Below are 21,028 nucleotides of genomic sequence, written 5' to 3' on the forward strand. Positions count from 1 at the left end.
AGGATCCTTCCCCAGCAAACTCTAGTCATTTTCCCATCCCCAAGCATTTGATCGGGTTGGCTCGCACTAAGGTTTGGCCCAAGCCCGTTGTCGTGGACTTAACATTTTTCAGCATTTTGGCAAGTTCGCGCAGCACTCCAATTTCTTTGCAAGATGAAGTCTTGAACTAAATTCAATACAAAAATAAGAAAGTGAGACAATCTTTACTAACACTTAGAGATAAGTTATCTTGATAAAGTCTCATTTTTTTTTCATTTACTCAAATTTTAGATAAAATATTAGTGGGTTTAAGCCCTTATATAGGAAATAAAACTTAGCTACTAAGTTATCCTAACAAATATCTTTCATAGATACTTAGAAGGAAAAAGATAAGATCGAAGAGGTGTCATCCTTTGCCCTTATCTATCTTATCTATCCAACAGTGAATAAGCTTTAGACCTGTCCAGTAATGGAAAAAATAGAGTTGCCTAATTACCGTAGTGTCTCTCAGATCCAGCTTAGCCATTTGTGTTACTGATGCCTTTGGTATTATAATTTCAACCAAAATTTCGATGAGACGTCATATTCTCCCCCACCTAATGCGCAGTCATCCTGGCTACACAACGATTCTAAAAATCTGCGATGAAGCTTTTGTATTATCCTAGCAAGTCCATCCTTTCCCAACTTGCTTCACCGCATACCAATCCTTTCCAACGCATTAAGTATTCAATGGTCAATAGGACTCTTTGACATCGCATCGCTCGAGAGTCAAAGATGGCTTCAACTTCTTTGTCAAGAGCAAATGTCATCGTTGCTGGGGCATGCCGTGACACTTCGCAGTTGCAATCTTCTAAGTCTTTATTGGTAAGGCTTGAGACAACCGATATGGAAGACCGGGAGGATTTTGAGATCTTGTGTTAACTCCAATTTGTAGGCCACTTTGCCTACTTTCTTGGCAACTACAAATGACTTTTTGTATCAACGAATGAGCCCCTTGTGGACCTTGCGAAAGGCCTTGAACTGGTACGATTGAAGTTTGACAAGAACTTGATTGCCCACTTTGAACTCTAGATGCCTTCGCTTGGCATCAGCCCACTTCTTCATCCTCCGTGCAACTTTCTTTAAGAAGGCCTTTGCAAGGTCATTCTTCTCTTTCAGATCAATGATGAATTGAGTGGCATTTGAGCTGCAATAGGCTTCTCCTACAACGATAGTACGTGGAGCAAGTGGTTGTCGTCCCGTTGCAAGCTCGAAAGGGCTAGTATGCGACGCCTCACTCCGTTGCATATTGTAGCAAAATTAGGCCATATCAGGGTGATACACCCAATCTCGTTGGTTGGCACTCACATAAGGCACTCTTCAAACAGGGCATTGATGCACTCGGTTTGCCCGTTGGCTTGCAGATAAAGGCTAGTGGAAAACCGCAAGTCAATCCCAAGGATCTTGAAGACTTCAATCCAAAATTTGCCCGTGAACCTTGGATCTCTATCACTAACGATTGATCCAAGGATGCCCCAAAGCTTCACAATGTTGGTGACGAAGAAGTGAGCGGCTTCCTCCATAGTGTAGTCTGTTGGTGATGCAACGATCGTCCCATATTTGGAGAAGCAATCGACTATCACCATAACTAAGCCTCTACCTCTAACTTTGGGTAGAGCTGAGATAAAGTCGATGGAGACACTCTCCCATAGATGATTTGGCACAGGTAAGGGCTCCAAAAGACCCACTGGTCGTTGGTGCTCCACCTTGTCTTGTTGGCAAACAAGACAAGTCTTTACATAACCTTCGATGTCGCCGTGCATTTGAGGCCAAACGTAGGCAGCTTCCAATAGTGCCAATGTGAGAACCATAGGAAAAAAAAAAAGTAGGAAAAAAGAAAGTTTGAGAGAGGAGGGTGCACGTGCTCTGCACGTGCAACCCCCTCCCATCTCCTTCTCCAACACGCGACGAGGCGTAGCGGAAATCTCACCTAATCCGAATTAGATTAGATTTGGATTTTCTTTTAATCTATAAATTAAACCATAATTCTCTCTCTCACTCCTTAACCCCCTCAACCCCCTTCTTTCTTTTCTCTCCTCCTTCGTTTTCTTCTTTCCCCCTCACCGTCGGAGTCACGTAGTGGAATCAGCTTGCCTGAGTGCCGTCGAAGCCATCGGAGACCACCACGTGACTCCTTGGCAAGCCCTCTCCCATCCCTCAATTTTAATTAAAGTTTAATAAGGTAAAATGAAAATACCTAAATTGGGTTTTGCGGCTTCATCGGCAAATTAGGCTGACCGACGGCTTCGGGCTACTGCTGCTCGTGCTCAAGAGCTCCAAGTCGTCGGCCTTGCGCCATGGTTGCCTTCTATCATTGACGTGGCGCCATGGTTGCCTTCTAGAAGAGCCCTCGTGGCTCAATTCACCGTCGACCATGAGTTAGAAGTGTTGGTCATCGTCGACAACTTCTCCTCCACCTCGTGTGGTTGCTGTGGCCACGATTGTGGTGGGGAGCTTAGGGTGTGGCTAGCGACTGCCGACGGCAGCGGTCGTCGATGGACTCTCTCTCTCTCTCTCTCTCACCCTTCGATTCCCTTAGATTTGGAGAAGGCAGACTCGAGCAACCCGAGTCTGGCTTTCTCCTTTTATGTTTTTGGATTCAGGTCGAGTTGGATCCGAATCCAAGGGACCCGACCCAATTCTATTAGTTTAATTGGATTGGGCCTAAGGCCCAATCCATTTAAGTGTTGGTTGGGTAGGCTGCGGGCCAACTATAGCCCAGCCCAACTAATTTGGGCTTATTTTGGCCCAAATTATTAATTTTTAAGTTAAATTATAGAAAATATTTTAATATCTTTTTTATTTAAAAATATTATTGTTATTTATTATTAAAAGTGGTGATTTTTAGCACGTGAGCTAGGGATTTGAGATTCAATTGTCTTGCCTAGACTCAGGTGAGTGAGTTCACTCATATATTTATTTTTATTACATTTCGTACCTTGTCAGGCCATATAAATTTTCTATGTGCAAATTTATTTATTTCATCCTTACGTGCAAAATTTAATTGTTACATTTTCTATGTGCATTTAATCATTATACTCAGTGCATCACCATACCTTGTGCAAATATTAAATTTTAGTGAAAAGAAAAATAAGACTAGTATTAGTACGACTCAGAGAACAGTCCCGATATAAATCGCTTGCGGTTTTCCGTGGTGACTCAAGTCTATATGAAAGTCTAAGGGAAAGTCCTAAATCAGATCACTGCGGTGACTTTCTTAGGTGACTCTGGCCGGGTTAGAGAACAATCCTATGATGAATGAGAAATTTCCTAGGTGACTCTAACTTCTCTCAACGGTTAGTGGAAAAGACAGAGTGTGTTGATCACATAGTGATACCATCTGATGACCCTAACCGCATCAGGTATAAAGAAAAGTCCCGAGCGTCATCTCAATGTGACTTCTAGTTGATGTGGATCCACAGGGTATAGACCTATTGAGACATATGACAGTATAAATATTGAAAAGATGTTAACATGTTGAAACTGTGCAAGGTTGATTTTAGTTTAATTTTATTCAACATTAATATAATTTAGAATTTATTTGGTTTTCAAGTGAATTCCACTCACTGAGCTATAGTTGTTAGCTCATGGATTTATTTTATTTATTTTTATTTATCTATCTCAGATAATAGTCAGCGTAGCGACTAAGCGAGACGTACCCGAACTTTACCTCCACTTAGGATCCACCTATTTACTTTTTCGCTCTTTTAGATTTTATGCTTTAGATTAGAAGTAAAATTTATTTCGTTTAGAGACTCAAAAACAATAATATTCTTTTATAATTATTACAATTAGTTTAAATTTTATAAAGCAGATCTTCGTTTATTTATTTTTTTGCCATCGTACATTTAGGAAGTATTAATAAGGCTTCGTATATCTCAAGCATATTGAGGTGCATGGCCGGTCATGATTCCTATTTCGGGTCGTGACAGCCAACATCTTTTTTTGCCCAAAATGTCCTGCCCATTTGGTGTCGCGGCATTTCTTCATGACGTCTCTTTACAAGTTCCCTCATTTAGGAATGTATATTCTCTGTCCTTTGGTGTAAACCAACCCGTCGTTGAGCCAAAACTGTTGTGTTTTGCCCTCCATAGCGAGCCCAAATAGCACCTTCGCCATTGGATCTTTGCTCATGCCAACACGAATGTGATTGAGAAGGTCTCCTTGGAGTTGGCACACCGCTACTAGCTCCACTCTTCGACTCAAGGCATCGGCCATTTGTTTCTTTTTGCCCGCTTTTTGTAATCAAGTCGCATATCGAATTCGGCGATAAAATCTTGCCATCGTGCTTGCTTTGGGGATAGCTTCTTTTGGGTTTGAAAATAGCTCATCACAACGTTGTCCGTTCGCACAACCATCTCCGATCCCAACGAGTAATGACGCAATGTCTGCAAACAATGCACCTCCGCAGTCATCTCCTTTTCTTGAATGATGTAGTAGCGTTCAATATCGTTCAGCTTTCGACTTTCATAGGCAATAGGGTGGCCTTCCTGCACTAGAACACCACCAATGGCAAAATCTGAGGTGTTGGTATGTACCTCAAAGGGCTTAGACGTGTCGGGCAACCACAACACTTGTTCTTCCATCATAGTCTTTCTCAGCCGAGCGAATGCCTCCTCGCATCGTTCGATCCAGCACCATAGGAGGTTCTTCTTTAGCAAATCCATCTAAGGGGGCTGCATGGGCTGATTACCCTTCGATGAACCGACAATAGTAATTCGCAAGTCCAAGAAAAGATCACAAATTTATCGTTGGTTTTGGTGTCCCCCACTCAAGGATTGCTTGTATCTTTGCCTTGTCCATCCTAAGACCGCCATCACTGATCTAATGCCCCAAGAAGTAAACTTCTCCTTGCGCAAAAGAACACATCTCTGGCTTCACATACAGCTGGTTCTCCTTCAAGATGTCGAAGACAGATTGTAGGTGCTCAATGTGCTTTTCTGGAGTCTAGTTATAAATAACAATGTCGTCGAGGTAGATGACACCAAAGCGGCCAAGAAAGGGGTGAAAAAGCTTGTTCATCAAGGTGCAAAAGGTAACAGGAACATTTGTTAGTCTAAAAGGCATAACAAGAAATTCGTAAACACGACACCGAGTTACGCACATTGTCTTGGCCTCCTTGCCTTTCATGATGCGCACTTGGTAGTAACCCAACCTCAAGTCCAGCTTGGTGAAGAACTTTGTTGCACCAAGTTGATCGAACAAGTCCGTAATTAGCAGTATTAGGTACTTATTCTTGATCGTCACTTTGTTGAGAATTTTAACCCGATAGTTGATGCATAGTCGCAAGGTTCCGTCGCTTTTCTTTTGGAACAAAACTGGTGCTCCAACTTCTTCGCAAGAGGTAAGCCTCAAACTAAAGTCAGTATAGAAGTAAGAAAGTAAAAAAGTTTTTACTAACACTTAGAGAAAAGTTATCTTGATAAAGTCTCACTTCTTTTTATTTACTTAAACTTTAGATAGAATACAAGTAATGGGTTTAAACCTTTATATAGGAAAAAAAACTTAGCAACTAAGTTACTCTAACAAATATTTTTCCTAAATATTTAAAAGAGAAAGGATAAGATCGAAGAGGTATCATCCTTTGTCCTTATCTGTCCAATAGTAGATAAACTTGAGACAATTCCAGTAGTGGATAAGATTGAGCTACCAAATTACCGTAGCGTCTCTCGAATCCAGCTTAACCATTTATGTTGCTGATGCCTTGGCCACTGTCATTTCAATTAAACTTTCAATGAGGCATCACACCGCACTCTCAAATTTCAGTTCTAGTTCCACTTGCTCGCTTCACTTCTAGGTTCGACTCATGTCCAACTCGCACCACTTGAGTTCTGGCCGCTGCTTCCTTGGATTAGCACGGTGCAGTAGGCCCAATCCAATCTAGTTCTAGTTTGGGTTGGTTGGGCTAAATCATCTTTGATGTTTCTAGGCGGGTTGGCTACTCCTTCCTGCGCTCAATTTTGTCCTCCTCGGCTAAGTGCGAGGGCATGTTCAAGCTAGTCCTAACCAAGTATTACTGGGTTTGCGCTTGAGTGTGTCTAAGTCCCTTGACGGCCTGCTCGCGATAATTCGCTTGGGATCTGGTAGGTGGTTCGATTCCGCTGGTTCATTCCTTCAAGCCAAACCATCTTGCCTTCAGACTTGAACTCCATCCAGAGTGCCCTGAAATCAAATGTGATTGGGCCAAGTCCTTGCACCCATTGGACCCTAAGTGTCCGCCTTCTTGAATACGAACAGGTACAGGTTGAGCTGAACTCCCAGCTTTGGATCTAGACCCTGACTGCTTCACATCTTCCACTGACTCGTAAGTCCGTTTCATCCCCAATCACCATAACAAATAGAGCCATTGGATTCATAATTAGCTCGAGCCATCGCACCAATTTTTAACTCCATTTAATTGTGTGCTGCCCAAGTCAATCAGGATTTCGATTTGACCCTCCTTGGCCTGAGCTTCCATCTGTAGGGTGCGAGATACGCTCGAGCCCGAGCACACATGCAGGCTCAACTCGGTTTAAACCTCATCCCAGACCTGGTTCGTAGGAAGCTCCATGTCTCCTCCGTTCCAAGCTTCCACCTCGTCTTTTTCTTTCGGCTCGAGGAATATGATGGCTGAGGGCCACTTGCATTTGTGGCTAGGTGTAAACTGCTCGTCACACTAGAAGTAGAGGCCCTTGGCCCTCCTATCAACCACCTCCGTCGGGGTGCGCCTCCTGCGATTCCCACCACGCAAACCCTCCCCCTCGGTTAGGGGTGCTTAGGGTGGTGCATGGGAAATAGGTTGCGGCTTGATTGGAAGCCCAATCCCGAGGCTTGGCCTGAGAACCACCGCCCCAACTAGGATGCTCATGCTAGCAGCTCTCCCTTGCAAAACCGAGCCAAAGCTTCAATATAATCCTTAGAGATGCTTGAGCTTCTCCTCCATCATGGCAGCACATAAGGCCCTGAGAAGGATCGACAGCTTCATGGCCTTCACCTTCACTCGAACGTCAGACTTGAGTCCTCCGATGAATAGGTTGTACAGCTGTGAGTCTGTCCAGCCTTAAGTCTGATCCGAGATACGTTTGAACTCAGCTTGGTAGACTCAAACCGTGGTCCACTGGTAGACTTGTGATAAGGCCTCCTGAAAGTCTTCGTACTCGATGGGATTGAACCGAGTACACATGGTTGCAGCGAAATCAGCCCATCTCGCTAACCAAACCTGGCTCACAGTTCAAAACCACCAAATCGCCTCCTATTCAAGAGGGAAGGAGGCTAGCTAGACCTACTAGTGCGATGGAGTCCCATTGTAGCTAACGAGTTGCTCTACCTGATGCAATCAATCCAATGAGTCTCCTCTCGAGTACTTGGGGAACTCGAGTCGCGCGTTAGAGATCTAAACCCCTTAGATCAGTCCATCGTCTCAGTTTCCTAGTGCCCAGTTCTAATGCAATTCACCTGGTCCGCATCCTTGATGACCCCATAGTCCCTTTGGTGGGTCAAGTCCCCACAGGTTAGGGTTAGGGTGTTACGCCCCTACTGGTCTGAACTCAAACCAAGGTATAGCTGGATCGGTCTAAGGTCATAGCTCGGGTCCACCAATCCACGTACCCTCCATCTCACCCTCCAAGTTCGGTGGAGGCACAGTTGGTTTGCATGTGGCCTAGGGAGTAGGGATGACAAATTTGACCCGACACGATACTCCAACACGATAACCTGACCCTTAATCGGGTTTGGGTTTAGTATAATTGGATTCGGGTCATAAACGAGTCAACCCGCCTAACCCGTTTAATAATCGGGTCGTATTCGGGTTTATACTAACCCGTTTAAGCATACAGGTCGGGTCGGATCGGGTCAACCCGCTAACCCGTTTAATATATATATAAACTAAAACCCTAGATCTAATTACATCTACCCTAACACCACCTCTCCACTCTCCACTCCTCTCCGACCGCCTCAACGAAAGGGGGGAAAAAATTCGCCCGCCTCCGTCTGCTGCCTCCGCCTCGTTATATAAGCCGCCACCAACTACTTCTCGGTAGACAATAAGCTTGGAGAGGGTGGATTTCGCCCAATTTACAAGGTCATTACTTCCTTTGTTTAGCATCATAAAGACTAATATCTGAATAAATAAGACAAATTGTAAATAGTTGTGTGCTAGTGATTACAGGGTCAACTAAGGGAGGGAGAATACATGGCTGTGAAAAGACTCAAAAACTTCAGCTCAAGGCAGCGATGAGTTCAAGAATGAGGTCGTGTTAATCGCATAGCTAGGAGCTCTGTTCCTTTCTCCCCGTCAACTTTAGATCTAGCAACTCCTCCCGGTGGTTGTCGTCGACGCTCCTCCCTGTGGCTGTCGTCGACGCTCCTCCTGAAGCGGTGGCTGCTCTTCTTTGTGCTTGGTATCTAGCTAAAATTAATAGAATTGTAATTTTTATGTTTGAAATGAGTTTTATGATGAAAATAGGTTAATTTTTTTGTTAAACACGTTATTTATATAGAATAAATTTTAAATTTTATATAGGGTAATCAGGTTAGACGGGTTGTGTTATCGTCTGGTGTTAACACAACCCGTTTATTAAACAGGTTAGACGGGTTGTGTTACTGTGTTGTATTAACACATGTTTATTAAAAGGGTTAAACGAGTCATGTCGTGTTATCCGTTTAATAATCGGGTCATGTTCATATCTAATAAATAAAACCTGTTTATTAATCGGGTCATGTTCGTGTTAGGGTAAAGTTGACCCGACCCGGACCCGCTTAACCCGACCCGATTGCCACCCTTATTAGGGAGCCCTTAGTTGGACCCATGGCTTAGCTGGTTCAAAGTGAACCTTAGCCATGCTACACGCTAGGATTTTAATGGCCGCTCTCAATTTGTCGTATAAGCTGGGACCGAGCGATGTGGATCTTTAGGCATCATGCCCTAGGGGGTGGCTTGGGTCCTATCATAGGGGCGCGTGCTTTCCTGAGGCGCCGCGACCATGGCTGCAACTGTAGCTCCTTGCGGTGGTGCAACGGGTAGTGTGGATACTATTAGCTGCCACCCCAAATTCCTTGCAACGAGGACCATCATATGCTCTATGGTTCGCTCGAAGACTTTTCTAGTCCTCATCTCCTTAGCTATGGCAACAGCCCATACCAGCAATTGGTGCACCTCCAGTGTCGAGGTGGTCACCTCTAGCGGTGGAGCTTCAACTAGTAGAGGCGTGCCACTGGTAGAAGGCTCCCACACCAGAAAAGGTTCCCTGTTGCGTGCACAGACATGCTTCACATATAGGCCATTTTGTCAAGGAATGCTAGCTTTAATACCAAACATTTTGTATGAGACCGACAAATAAAGCCTACATCTATAAGATCTAAATCCTCAAGTATTTCATTTATTATGACACATAGATTTTCATTTTCTTTTCCATTTAAATTGACTTCCCCAATTTTAGTCAACTTCAACTAATGATAAGTAACGCAAAATGAAATCTAAGACTCCATTGACGCATCATGAGAAGAAAAAAAGGAATGATTGGTATCTAGACTCTAATGGTTGGTACTAGGACTCAAATCAGAAAGATTCACAGCCCTCGACACCTCACATAAAGGAAAGACCTCAACCGTCTTAATTTGATAAGGGATAAACTCAAATTTTACATTAAATCTTAAAAAGGAAATGATCGCAACAAAACAAAACATTAATTAGTACAAAGTGCATTAAATCAATCCTAAATCAGGCACACTTAAAGTCACAAGAATATATAAAACTCAAAAAAATAGCTAAATAAAATATGATCCAAATAAATTAGTTGACTATATCCATTTTTGCACATCACCAATGTATTAAAACAACATGCAGAAGACACATTTCTTCTAGAAACTGTATCACAGATTTTTTTCTTCTCGGAATGGCAAAACTAGGTTCCTAGAGTTTTATAATGAATTCTCTAATAAAACTGGAATACATATGGAGCTATAAGCATAAAAGACTCTTTAAACAAAGCTTCTCATTTGCACAAAAGACGCAATGTTTCCAAAAGCTATAGGAGAAATACTGAGATCCACAACATTAAATCAAAAGGAGGGATACAGTATCAAAATGTTTACAACTGCATTCTCTTGTTAAAATAAATAGGTAACTTACTCATATTTCATGACTAAGATAGTGTATGAAAACAATATATACCAACATAAATAGAAAAAATGATATGTATCAAGGTGAATATTAGAGAAATCCTATACCAAGCATTGGGCATATTGTTTTCCTTCAGGGCCAAGCCGTTCCCCTCTATCAATGAACGCCTTAACGACACGATACACATCCTCACGCTTTCTGATCATCTTGCAGAAAATAATAAGACTTATATTACATATGCAATCAAAATGAACTAAAAGAATTAGAAAAGAAACAAGCAACTACTTTACAATTTAAATTTTGATGCTAAAGAAAAGCTTATTTGCAGAAAGATGTCCAAGCTTCCACTAAGAATACTCGGGAAATTTGAAACTTCTAAAACAGAATTAAAGAGCCACAAAAGGTCAATTTTACGTAGTCTAAAACCTATTGTGCTTCCATCATAAGATACATGCAAAGTCATAATAGCTGCCATTGCTGACTTGTGAGAACTGAAAAAAAAAAAGAACAAACTTTCTTGGAGCGCACATGCGCACCCTTCTCTCTCTCCCTCACCAGCACGTGAGGAGCCACCGCAATTTTTTCAACAAAATCCAAATCTATTTTGAATTGGATTTTTTTTCTATAAATTAAACTCCAAAGCCCTCTCTGTTGGATTTACCTTAGCCCCCCTCCCTTTTTTCTCTTCCCTATCTTCTTTTTCTTTCTTCCTTACCAACGTTGTCGTCGCCGTGGAATCGAACTGCCGAAGTGCCGCCAGAGCAATCAAAACCCACCACGTAACTCCTTGGTGGTGAATTTTAGCACATGAGCTAGAGATTAGAGATTTCAGGTGTCTTGCCTAGACTCAAGTGAGTGAGTTCACTCACATATTTATTTATATTATATTTCGTACTTTTATCAGATCATATAATTTATTGTGTGCAAATTTATTTATTTTATTTTTATGTGCAAATTTATTTATTATATTTTTAGTGTGCATTTAATTATTATACTCAGTGCATCACTATACTTTGTGCAAATTATAAATTTTAGTGGAAAAAAAATAAAACTAGTATTCATATGACTTAGAGAACAGTCTCGATATAGATCATTTGCAGCTTTTCGTGGTGACTAAAGTCTATTTGAAAATCCAGAAAAAAGTCATATATCAGATCACTACAGTTACTTTCGTAAGGGACTCTGGCAGGATTAGAAAACAGTTCCAAGATAGATTAGAAACTTCTTGAGATGATTCTAACCTCTTTCAATGATTAGTGAAAAAGATAGGGTGATTAATCACATAGTAACACCTCCCGATGATCCTAACTGGATCAACTATAAAGAAAAGACCCGAGCGTCATCTCAAGGTGACTTCTAATTGATATGGATCCATAGGGTAGAGACCCATTGAGACAAATGACATTATAAACATTGAAAAAATGTTAATATATTAAAACTGTGCAAGGTTACAAGTTATGACTCTCTATTGTTATCATTGTCATTATTTTAAGAGTATGCATGTTGAAAATTATCATTTATATCGTTGAACTTGGATTTTATTTAACACTATAAAATTTTAGAATTATTTAATTTTCAAATGGATTCCATTCACTGAGCTATAGTTGCTAGCTCATGAATTTCTTTTTCACTCTTTTATTATTTCAGGTAATGGTCAGCATGGCAATTGAATGAGATGCATCGAGTACCTACCTCCACTTAGAACCTACCTATTTACCTTCCCGTTCTTTTGGTCTTATGTTTTAGATTAATTGTTAATTTAATTTCGTTTAGAGACAATGATAATGACATTGTTTTATTTTCATTGTAATTAGTTTAAATTAAATAAAGCAGATTCTCTTTGTTTATTTATTCTTGCCATTGTACACTTAGAAAGTATTAGTAAGGCTTCGTGTATCTCAAGCGTGAACCGATTTTGGATTGTGACATGATTAGCATGCATATCCCCTTAGGCAAAAGTCAAGGGTTTTCAACTTTTAATGATTCCTTTCTTTGGTTACAAGACTATTGAACAAGCTCAGTTTTTTTTTCTCTGGCAGTAATTAGTATTGCCTAAAAGAGGCAATACAGCCAGCTTTGAGGAAAAACTCAGAAGGTTTTGTAAAAAGAATAGAAAATGATATTGGATGGCTTACCAGAAAGATATTCATTCACTTCTCTTATCTTTCATTATTTCTTATTAGATTGATCAATCACCAGGTTCTAGGAAGAGGAACAGTACTAGTTGCTACTATTAATTGGGAAGGAGGAAACACCGGATTGATTAGAGCAAGATTATTTGATGGGAACCACTTTAATTGGCAAGGAGGAATGAATATCCAACAAGCAGGGCAGGGTGGACAGTAGACACATTCTTGATGTTTCACATGTCAATAAAAGCTCTAGTTCTCTTCTTACTCTCCTCAGTCCATGTCAATGTCAGTAAAAGGACACTGGGAAAACCCAATTAAGTTAGCAAGAAAGCCAAACCATCCATCCTATTTGTTTTTCCTACTTAGTTTGATAAGTTGAAATAGAGTGAAGGTATCATCAAGCAATTTGCATTCAGGAAACAAATTAGAGGAGAAAAAATGTAGGAGAATTAAATATAAAAGAGGGAAATAGGCATATAACACTAGAATAAGTAAATTTGTGGTCCCAATCTTGTATTGGCTATTTGCAAAAAGTACCCTACATTTACTCTAAAATGACAAGAAAACACCTTATCATTAGGTCTCCAATAGAGATTAACCATGGAGTATAAGCTTTAAATGAAGATGCTTTAACAGAACTTAACTACAATGTTAAAAACCAACCTAATATAACAGAATATTCCCTATTTATGCCACTAACAAGAACAGTGTTAACTTAATATAATCTAGGATGCTCTTTGTTCATTTTATGGAGAAGACTGGATGTAATTTGTAAATAGTGAAAATGCAGGTGAGAACTGGAAAAGAATCACCCATAATATAGGTTGTTATATGCAAATTTTTCCAATAATACAACTCTATTATATTGGTGATCAGTGTTCTGAATTGCTTAGTTCAAAACTTCAAATAGTAGATAGCATGGTCAATGATGTCATGTTGTGTCACTATTGGCACGGGGCGTGCCGGTCGGTACGCCCTTGCATGCTAGTAACACGCCTTTACATGCCAATATCATGCCTTTAATATAATTTTAATAAAAAAATTTAAGATATTTAAAGATATTTTTGTGTATTCAGGACGTCAATCTTTAATTTTTGGTTTGAATATATGTATTAAAACCTACATTATAATTTTTTATCTTTAGATTATTCTTATAAATAACTTATTTTATTATATATATATATAGCAATAGTCAAATATAAATACTATTCAACACATAATATGATTAAATATATTCATTAAAAATAATATAAATATTGAATACTCCATAATATAATTAAATACTCTATAATATAATTAAGCACATAATAACATTCAAAACATAATACTATTCAAAACATAATACCAATTGATAATAACTTAATAATTAAAAATAATATCTAGTTGAACATAGAATAACGAAAAGAATCAAAGATTTTATTTACTGGCAAAAAAATAACACGAGAATATTGCGTTAAATATTATAAAAAATCTTCAATCATATTGATGATGATGATGACTTCATTTGCCACCATAAGAATAACATTAAAGTTGATTGATGATGATTGATGAAAATAGAAAAAAGTTTTAAAAATTAGGTTCCATATCAACACGGGTTGACATGCACCCATGTCGATTAGCACGGCTCAGCATGAAGGTGTGCCACTAGCACAACTCGTACCAGGTGTCGTGCCACCACTGGCATGGCCATTGTTGAGCATGGTAATAAGTTAGCTATGCACAAAGGCAGCCCAAAATACAAAAGAAGTTAAATGCTGCACCTGCACATCAGGAAGTGAGAATCTAATCGCTTCTCTGCTTCAGAACTAGCTCTTTGAACATCATCAGATGTAGACACCATTCTTGGAAAAACACAAGATTGAATCAAAGGAAATTGATGAGCTTCTAATTCTCCCAAAGATGATATTACATTTGAATAGCTAGCCTGCACAAAATATTGCTTGAAGAATGAGTACTTAGAAACAACTTTTAATAACCAGCAATGAAAAAAAAAAATGGGTACCAATGTTAGGCAAACAGGTCTTAAGTGCAAGAAGAAACATTCTGATCCAATTAAAGCCACCACAGTCCGTGAATAAATTTTATGAACAACAATGCAGGAGAGAAAACAAGCAAATCTTACAACTTGTTCAATTCCTAGAGGCACACATCAGTATTTGTGGCCAGGAGTATCAGTGTCGATAAATCACTGGAAGATATGTTTTCAACCTGTGCTGACTGTCCATTGACAATATGTCCATAAGTGTACCAGAAAACTATGGGATTTGAAGAGAGAGAAAAGTAATAAATGAGGTTGAGAATTTTGATCTGTTCAGAAGGGCTTGGAGACTAGTGCAGATGATGCTCTTTCGATATTTCATAAAGTAATAATCTGATGCAGAAAAAAAGAATCATAGTACTAAGTCTTAACATATCGGAAACTATTCCAGATGTGTCACGGTAGTATGACACATAGGTGGCACTATGCCACAGATCTATTCTCATAGGAACTTCCTTGTTTGGCACAAGAAGGAAATAAAGGAATATCAAGATAAATAAATCATTTACAATTGCAATTAGATTTTATTTAACAAAGCAAACAAAAAAAAGAATAACTTTCACATACTACAAAAGGTTTTTCATCTAATGATGCATATAATAGTCAGATAGATATAACTGAGTAGTTAAACTAACGTACTTTTGCAAGGGGAAGTGAAGCAACTAAATCATATGTTTCCTTGGATTTAGCAATGATGTCATCAGTTAATCTGTTAATCTCAGATGCAGAGAGATTGATGCGGACACTTGAACCAGGAAGATCTGTCATCATTTGAGAGAATAAATCAGCATGGTATATATAGTACATAACTATTCTACAAAAAAATAATGCAAAAGATTAAGGTTGCCACTAGAAAAATCAACAAAAAAAGGAATAGTATAGCGCAAAGAAAAGAAAAAGTAAGACCAGTGACAACAGAGTTCATCCCAACTTTAAGTAAGCGTTGCATTGTACGACTATAGCACAAATATGAAGGTCCTCCTCTAAAATTGCTAATCTGACACTAGTCTCAAAAGAAGACATTTAACAATATGTCCATGCCAAAGATTAAGGGATATCTAGCAAAATGTAGGTCGAACCCTCCAAAAGTTTCTTGGCAAGGCAAAGTATACACATGAGCTCCAATGATTTTCTCTACGTATTGATCTTGTTTCTTGTCTCCTATTCATTCTTTCAATTTGATGTCCTTTGGCCTTTGGCCTAAAGGGTTAAATTTAAGTATCAACTCATTACAAAAAATCTTACATCCATGCATCCTCTCACATGTAGGGCTTTAGAAAATACTAAATTTTTCTAAAATTTAGAGCACAGAGACCTCATTTTTGAAGTTTTGGATGAAGTTGATTTAAAACCAAGGGCAAAACTCATTGTTCAAGGTGGTAACTAGCAAGTTTGCTGGTTTTGACTTTGGATCAAGTAATAGGTCCTTTAACCCAAATGTTTAGTATTAGATTTTTAATATTGGCAAGTATGTACAAAATATTCTAAGTATATTTGTAAATGTATATGAGCATATATACAAGTTTTCATAAGATTTAGTTTGAAAGATTTTCAAGATTTAAAGTATTTAAGCCAGAACATTCGCAGCGCAATTGCAGGCATTCGAACGCACCTTAAAAAGTTTGCAGCGCATTTACACATACAAAGAAGTAATTTTGGTCATTCGAATGCAATCGTGGAACTTTGCAAAATCTGAGATTCCGTGAGACTTGATTTTATTCATTCATAAAGTAATTTTGGTCATTCGAGCGCGGCCTAGTTTTCTTCGTCATCTACTTCCACTTGGAGGTCCAATGTTGTTGTACATCTACTTCTTCTTGATCTGATTTGAGAAATCTTACTAAAAGAAATCACTACCTCTAATGCCCAAATTGAATATGAAGCCTTACTCCTGTTGTCCAAGTATTCAGTCACGATTTGGACTACCTTTGTCCAGCTTGAATATGAAAGTCTTGGTCTTGTTGTCCAAGTACTGCATAATTTTGATCAGATTAGGACTACTTTTTTAGCCTTACTATTCGGCTGATCCTTGTTACTCTAATATATGAACACTTATATTCTGTTCTCAAACATAGAAAGTGAAAAAAAGTTTCATCTGAATTGATATGTCCTGATGACATACTGATATGTATTGATTGTTTGGTAGTGCCTGTTTGGTATTTCAATGTCATGCTTATAGATTTGATCAATAGTCTCTTTTAAACTTTGTCCTTCTCTAGAAAAATCCAAGCATCTTGGTCCATATCAATTGGTGTCAGAGTATAACATCAACAACCTAGTGTGCATCAACTAGTATATTTGAATATATTAAATTGTATTTGAATATATTAAATTGTTTCCCATTCCATGAATCCCCACAAAGGCTGACCTGATAAGCTAAAGCATTAGATACGATATTATGAACTAATACAGATCTTCTGAATTTAATCACTAGTTAATTGTTCCAAATTGTACCAATATACAGGTATTGTGTAACAAAATCAAATATAAGTGCATACATTCTAATATCCTCCCTCCCTGGTTGCATTCTCTAAATTTCTTTCATGTTGGAAATAAGAAATAAGAAGTTTCTCACACATTCCTATATCTATCCAAGTCATAGTAAGAGTCATTCTTTCACAATTCCTGCTAAAATGATTAATGGATTTTGATAATTTTATAGCAGCTATTAATTTTATCTCCATTCACCAAAAAGCTATATTTCAAAAGGTAATGCCAGAACAGAGACATGGAAATCAATTCTCCATGTCCACAAACGGTCCTTATGACCTAAAAATCATCATTCTTTCTCCATGAAGATAGAAACGTGATCTACTCCTCATCCAAAAACAGGTTACCGCAACAAAACAACAATCAGAACTCGAAATCGGAATTTTGGAGCAGTGACACTCTCGCACTTCCGTGTTACTCAAAATTCTCCTCATCAAGAATCGCAAACATGAGGAAAATACACAACGTTTGGTTACAATAATATGGCAGAACAACATCCAACTGGAAAATCTAAAGCACTTCCGGATTACCTCTCTTCTTCTTCTTCTTCGCCTTCCTCTCTTTTTGGGCATTGATGGCTGAGATAAGAAGATTTAGGCCGACCGCAACGAGCGCAGCAGCCCCCGTGAAGGCAAGTATCCTCCTCTCTCTCTTCCCCTTCGCCATTTTCCCCGCAACTTCAGGTTTTAGAGAGAGAGGGAGAGAGATGTAAATGGATGGAAGAAGGGCGAAAAGGACAAGGAGGGGTTTGAAGGGCACCGGCTGTGAGACGATTAGAACAAGAGAGAAGGGGATGGATGGGGATCGGCCGTTGCTTTGTTTCGTTAACGGTTAGATTACGATGAGCGATTATGGGGGAGGTAAAACTAAAAGACGAGCTCAGCCCGCCCAAACGGACAATGATGGCTAAACATCGAGATTCGTGATGATCAGGTGATGCTCCGTTAGTGGTTCCCGAATGTGGAGTTTTTTGACCAATCCAGCATCTCCCAACTTTATTTACCAAAATAAATTATTTAAATTTTTTCACAAAAAATAGTTCCTAGACTAATTTATTTCATAGAAGTCATGTTAGAATAAAAGTTAACTAGAGGATTGATCCATCCCTTATAACACCGGTTTAGAATAGCAAAATTTGCTAGACTATTGACGTTAATATTCTGGCAAAATTTGCTAGACTAAAAGTTGGGGGTGGTAGGATGGACGTGGATGGTGAAAAATAATAATACCATTAGGGTTAGAGATATGAAAGTGGAAACTAGCTGTGGTGGATGGGATAGTATTTTGATTAAGGTAATAGGAGAGAAGGGGGCTTCCAGGTGGAATTAGTCACTGAAGTGAGCAGCGAGAAGCGACGGAAGGGTAGCCTCAACTGTGGAAGAAAGCTTAATGCGGATACCAATGGAGAGAGAGGGGGAGAGAGAGGATGAAAGAGAAGGTTGCCTCAAGCCTAGATGCAAAATAAATGCCCAAATATTCAATAATCCCAAAGTAGCTATTATATATCCAAAACCGTCGGGTGTTCGAACAGCCTCACAAAATCATCCAAACGGCCAAAACAGTGCCTCTGTATGTGTGAACCTATGCAAGTGTTCGAACGCATCTTTCAAATGACCATTCCTTACATTCGAGCATCCCAACCAGAAATCCTTATTCTTTAAACATAAAATGATCTAGTTCAATGCGAGTTAGTCAAGTCCAATCCGTATCATAATCATGAAGCACAACAACCTACCAAGCTTCCCTCACTCTGTCCTCAAGGTGCAAAGTAGAAAAATTGGTTCATCAAGTCAACCTCTATCTCCCACGTTGCCTCGTCGGTCGACTATCCACGCCACTCCACTATAACCTTCATCTTCATGCCCATCCTATTGACGTCGTCGCTTGGCTAAGACTCCCATTGGCTTATCCATCTCAAGATCTTCAATAGGCTTCAACAAATTTGTCCCTATGATTAATTATAGTCTAATCCTAGCCTTTAGAATTGAGACATGAAAAACTTAATGTACCTGATTCCCTTCGGGTAGCTTCAATATCTCTACTACTAGTCCTAGTAATCCTCATTCTAATGTGAGGGTAGCAATATATACGACCTCACTTTTGTTGGTCTAGTGCCCAACATAATGTCAATACGGTGATCCACCTTTCGTGCAGATGGTAATCCCTTCGGCTCATCAAAGAGGACTGAAAACTCTTATAGAAGATAAGCCAAATCATTAACTATACCTGCTTGGTGTGTCTCCTCAAGCTCGGTAGGAGCCAACTACATCAAATAGGCACCACTGTACCCAAAACAGGCATTGCATGATAGGCATGAGGCTGGCCACAGCATGGCCAATCACGTTGTGCCCAACTATTCTTTCTTTTGTTGGCTTAGGTTATTGATTATGATACAGCTTGGACATGACCAATCCACTTTGAATCAGATTATTTTTTGTATTTGTTTTGGATAAAAATAAGAAATTATGGTTGGTGAGTTCGAACACCGCATTCGAACGTCTTTACAGTGTTCGCACATATAAAGCACTATTTTCGACAGTTCGAACACGGTCAAAGGGTGTTTGAACACCTTTTGGTTAAGTTGTTCCATATTAGGATTTGTTTATGGTTTTTGGATGATTGGCTAGATTTCAAATATGTGGAATAACAGACACTTTGAGATTATTAATTATTTGAGCTTTTATTTTGCATCTAGGCTTAGCCAACCTTCTCCCTTCTCCTTTCTCCACCTTGAGCTTCCTTCTATAAAGAAAATTGTATCTAATCTACCACTAGCATAGTCGTTGTCATGCCTAATCATGACAGTTAGTACATTTCCTCTTTACATGACGGTTGGTACAGTAATTTCAAGCAAGATTATGCTTTATATATGTTTTTTGTATGGAATAGGAATGTTACCTTTTCTCCTTCTATAAATTGTAAATTGTAATATATAAATAAATATAGATGATGATGGAAAGAAAAGACTGAAATCTCATTCAACTAGTGAGTGAATACTTCCACTTTATGGTATCAGAGCCATTCTTCTTCTACGAGAATTCTATCCCACCACCATCTTCAATAGCCATGGTAAACTCTGACAATACTAGCAATTCTCCAATTGTTAGCACCAATCCAAACACACCAATAGATACTCTGCTTGTCTCAATTAATGCTCTGCCTAGTTGCCATTGAAACTTAGCCCTTCTAAATTTCTTTCTTCGCGGGCTTAATTTATGTCTCTACTTATGGGCTACAACTTTCTTAGTTATGTTGATGGGTCTCTTAAGTGTCCTTCTAGAGGAGATTCCTCTAATACTCAGCAAGTCACCGCCTATTCTCATTGGTATCAACAGGACAAACTCCTGTTGCATGCCATCTTCGCTTCCATCTCAAAAACTGTTATTCCTCTTATTACGGCTTCTAAAACTTCATATGAAGAATGGGTGAAGCTTATGTGACTATATGCTGACTGTTCTTGGACTCATGTAATGCAGTTGAAGGATGAATTGACACTCATGCAACGTGGTTCTCAGATGGTTGCTGAAACACCCAAACCTCCAAATACACGTATAAACCACGTGGGTAAATCCCCCCCACGCGGTGCATCACATGACCTATCAGTACAAAGATTTCACAAGGCACACAACATCATAATTTCACCATAAATAAACTCAACTATAAAAGTCCGGATATAAGTTCCACAAGCCACAACAAGCCTTCCAAATATACATCCAAAGTACAATGCTAAAGTCCAAAATACGACATCATCGTAACGCCCTCGCATGGGCTTAATACAACTAACATACATACTGAAAAGGAAAAGTAGCTACTTCTCGCTACCCGTACTTGCGTCCCCTAGCTCTGAAATAATGCCACCACAAGGTGGTGAGCTTACAGCTCAGCGAGTAGGATCCATACAATTTAAAATAATGAAATCACATGTGTATATCCAATGTATGCCTATATTTGCTAACAATAATGATATGCTTGTTGAAATGACTTACCATAAATTACTAAATCAATACAATTGATAAAGATTACCAGTCACTATCCTAGAACATGCTAGTTCCTAAACGTATCACGATAAGTTCACACAGATATAAAGCTTGATACAATCTCTTATTCGTACACATCTCAATCATATGTTTTACATATTATGCATAGCAATAAAATAACAGTTTAGTCATCTCATGCCTACCAAAGCATTAATCATACTTATTATCGCTCACCGAGCTATTCACCACATAGGGTAAATACTCTCAAAAAACA

General features: G+C 39.1%; 1 protein-coding gene across 4 annotated transcripts in view; it reads right to left on the bottom strand.

Annotated features, from left to right (window-relative positions):
- The window catches only part of LOC140768925 (probable thimet oligopeptidase), a 57,432-nt gene extending 39,896 nt beyond the window's left edge, over positions 1-17,536 (bottom strand). The window contains exons 1-4 of one of the 4 annotated variants that reach the window (XM_073109404.1): positions 17,308-17,536; positions 14,927-15,048; positions 14,010-14,173; positions 10,225-10,315 (exon numbers count right to left, since the gene is read on the bottom strand). In XM_073109404.1, the coding sequence (XP_072965505.1) occupies positions 10,225-10,315; positions 14,010-14,173; positions 14,927-15,048; positions 17,308-17,443 (513 nt within the window). In that variant the 5' untranslated portion in view covers positions 17,444-17,536. Of the gene's footprint in view, positions 1-10,224; positions 10,324-14,009; positions 14,174-14,926; positions 15,049-17,307 lie in introns of those variants that run through there. The other 3 variants (XM_073109402.1, XM_073109401.1, XM_073109405.1) reach the window with 3 other exon arrangements.
- Positions 17,537-21,028: the final 3,492 nt, after the last annotated feature.

Source organism: Typha angustifolia, chromosome 10 (assembly GCF_048772165.1).
Source record: "Typha angustifolia cultivar Huaian chromosome 10, ASM4877216v1, whole genome shotgun sequence".
In the NCBI taxonomy this organism is placed as follows: Eukaryota; Viridiplantae; Streptophyta; class Magnoliopsida; order Poales; family Typhaceae; genus Typha; species Typha angustifolia.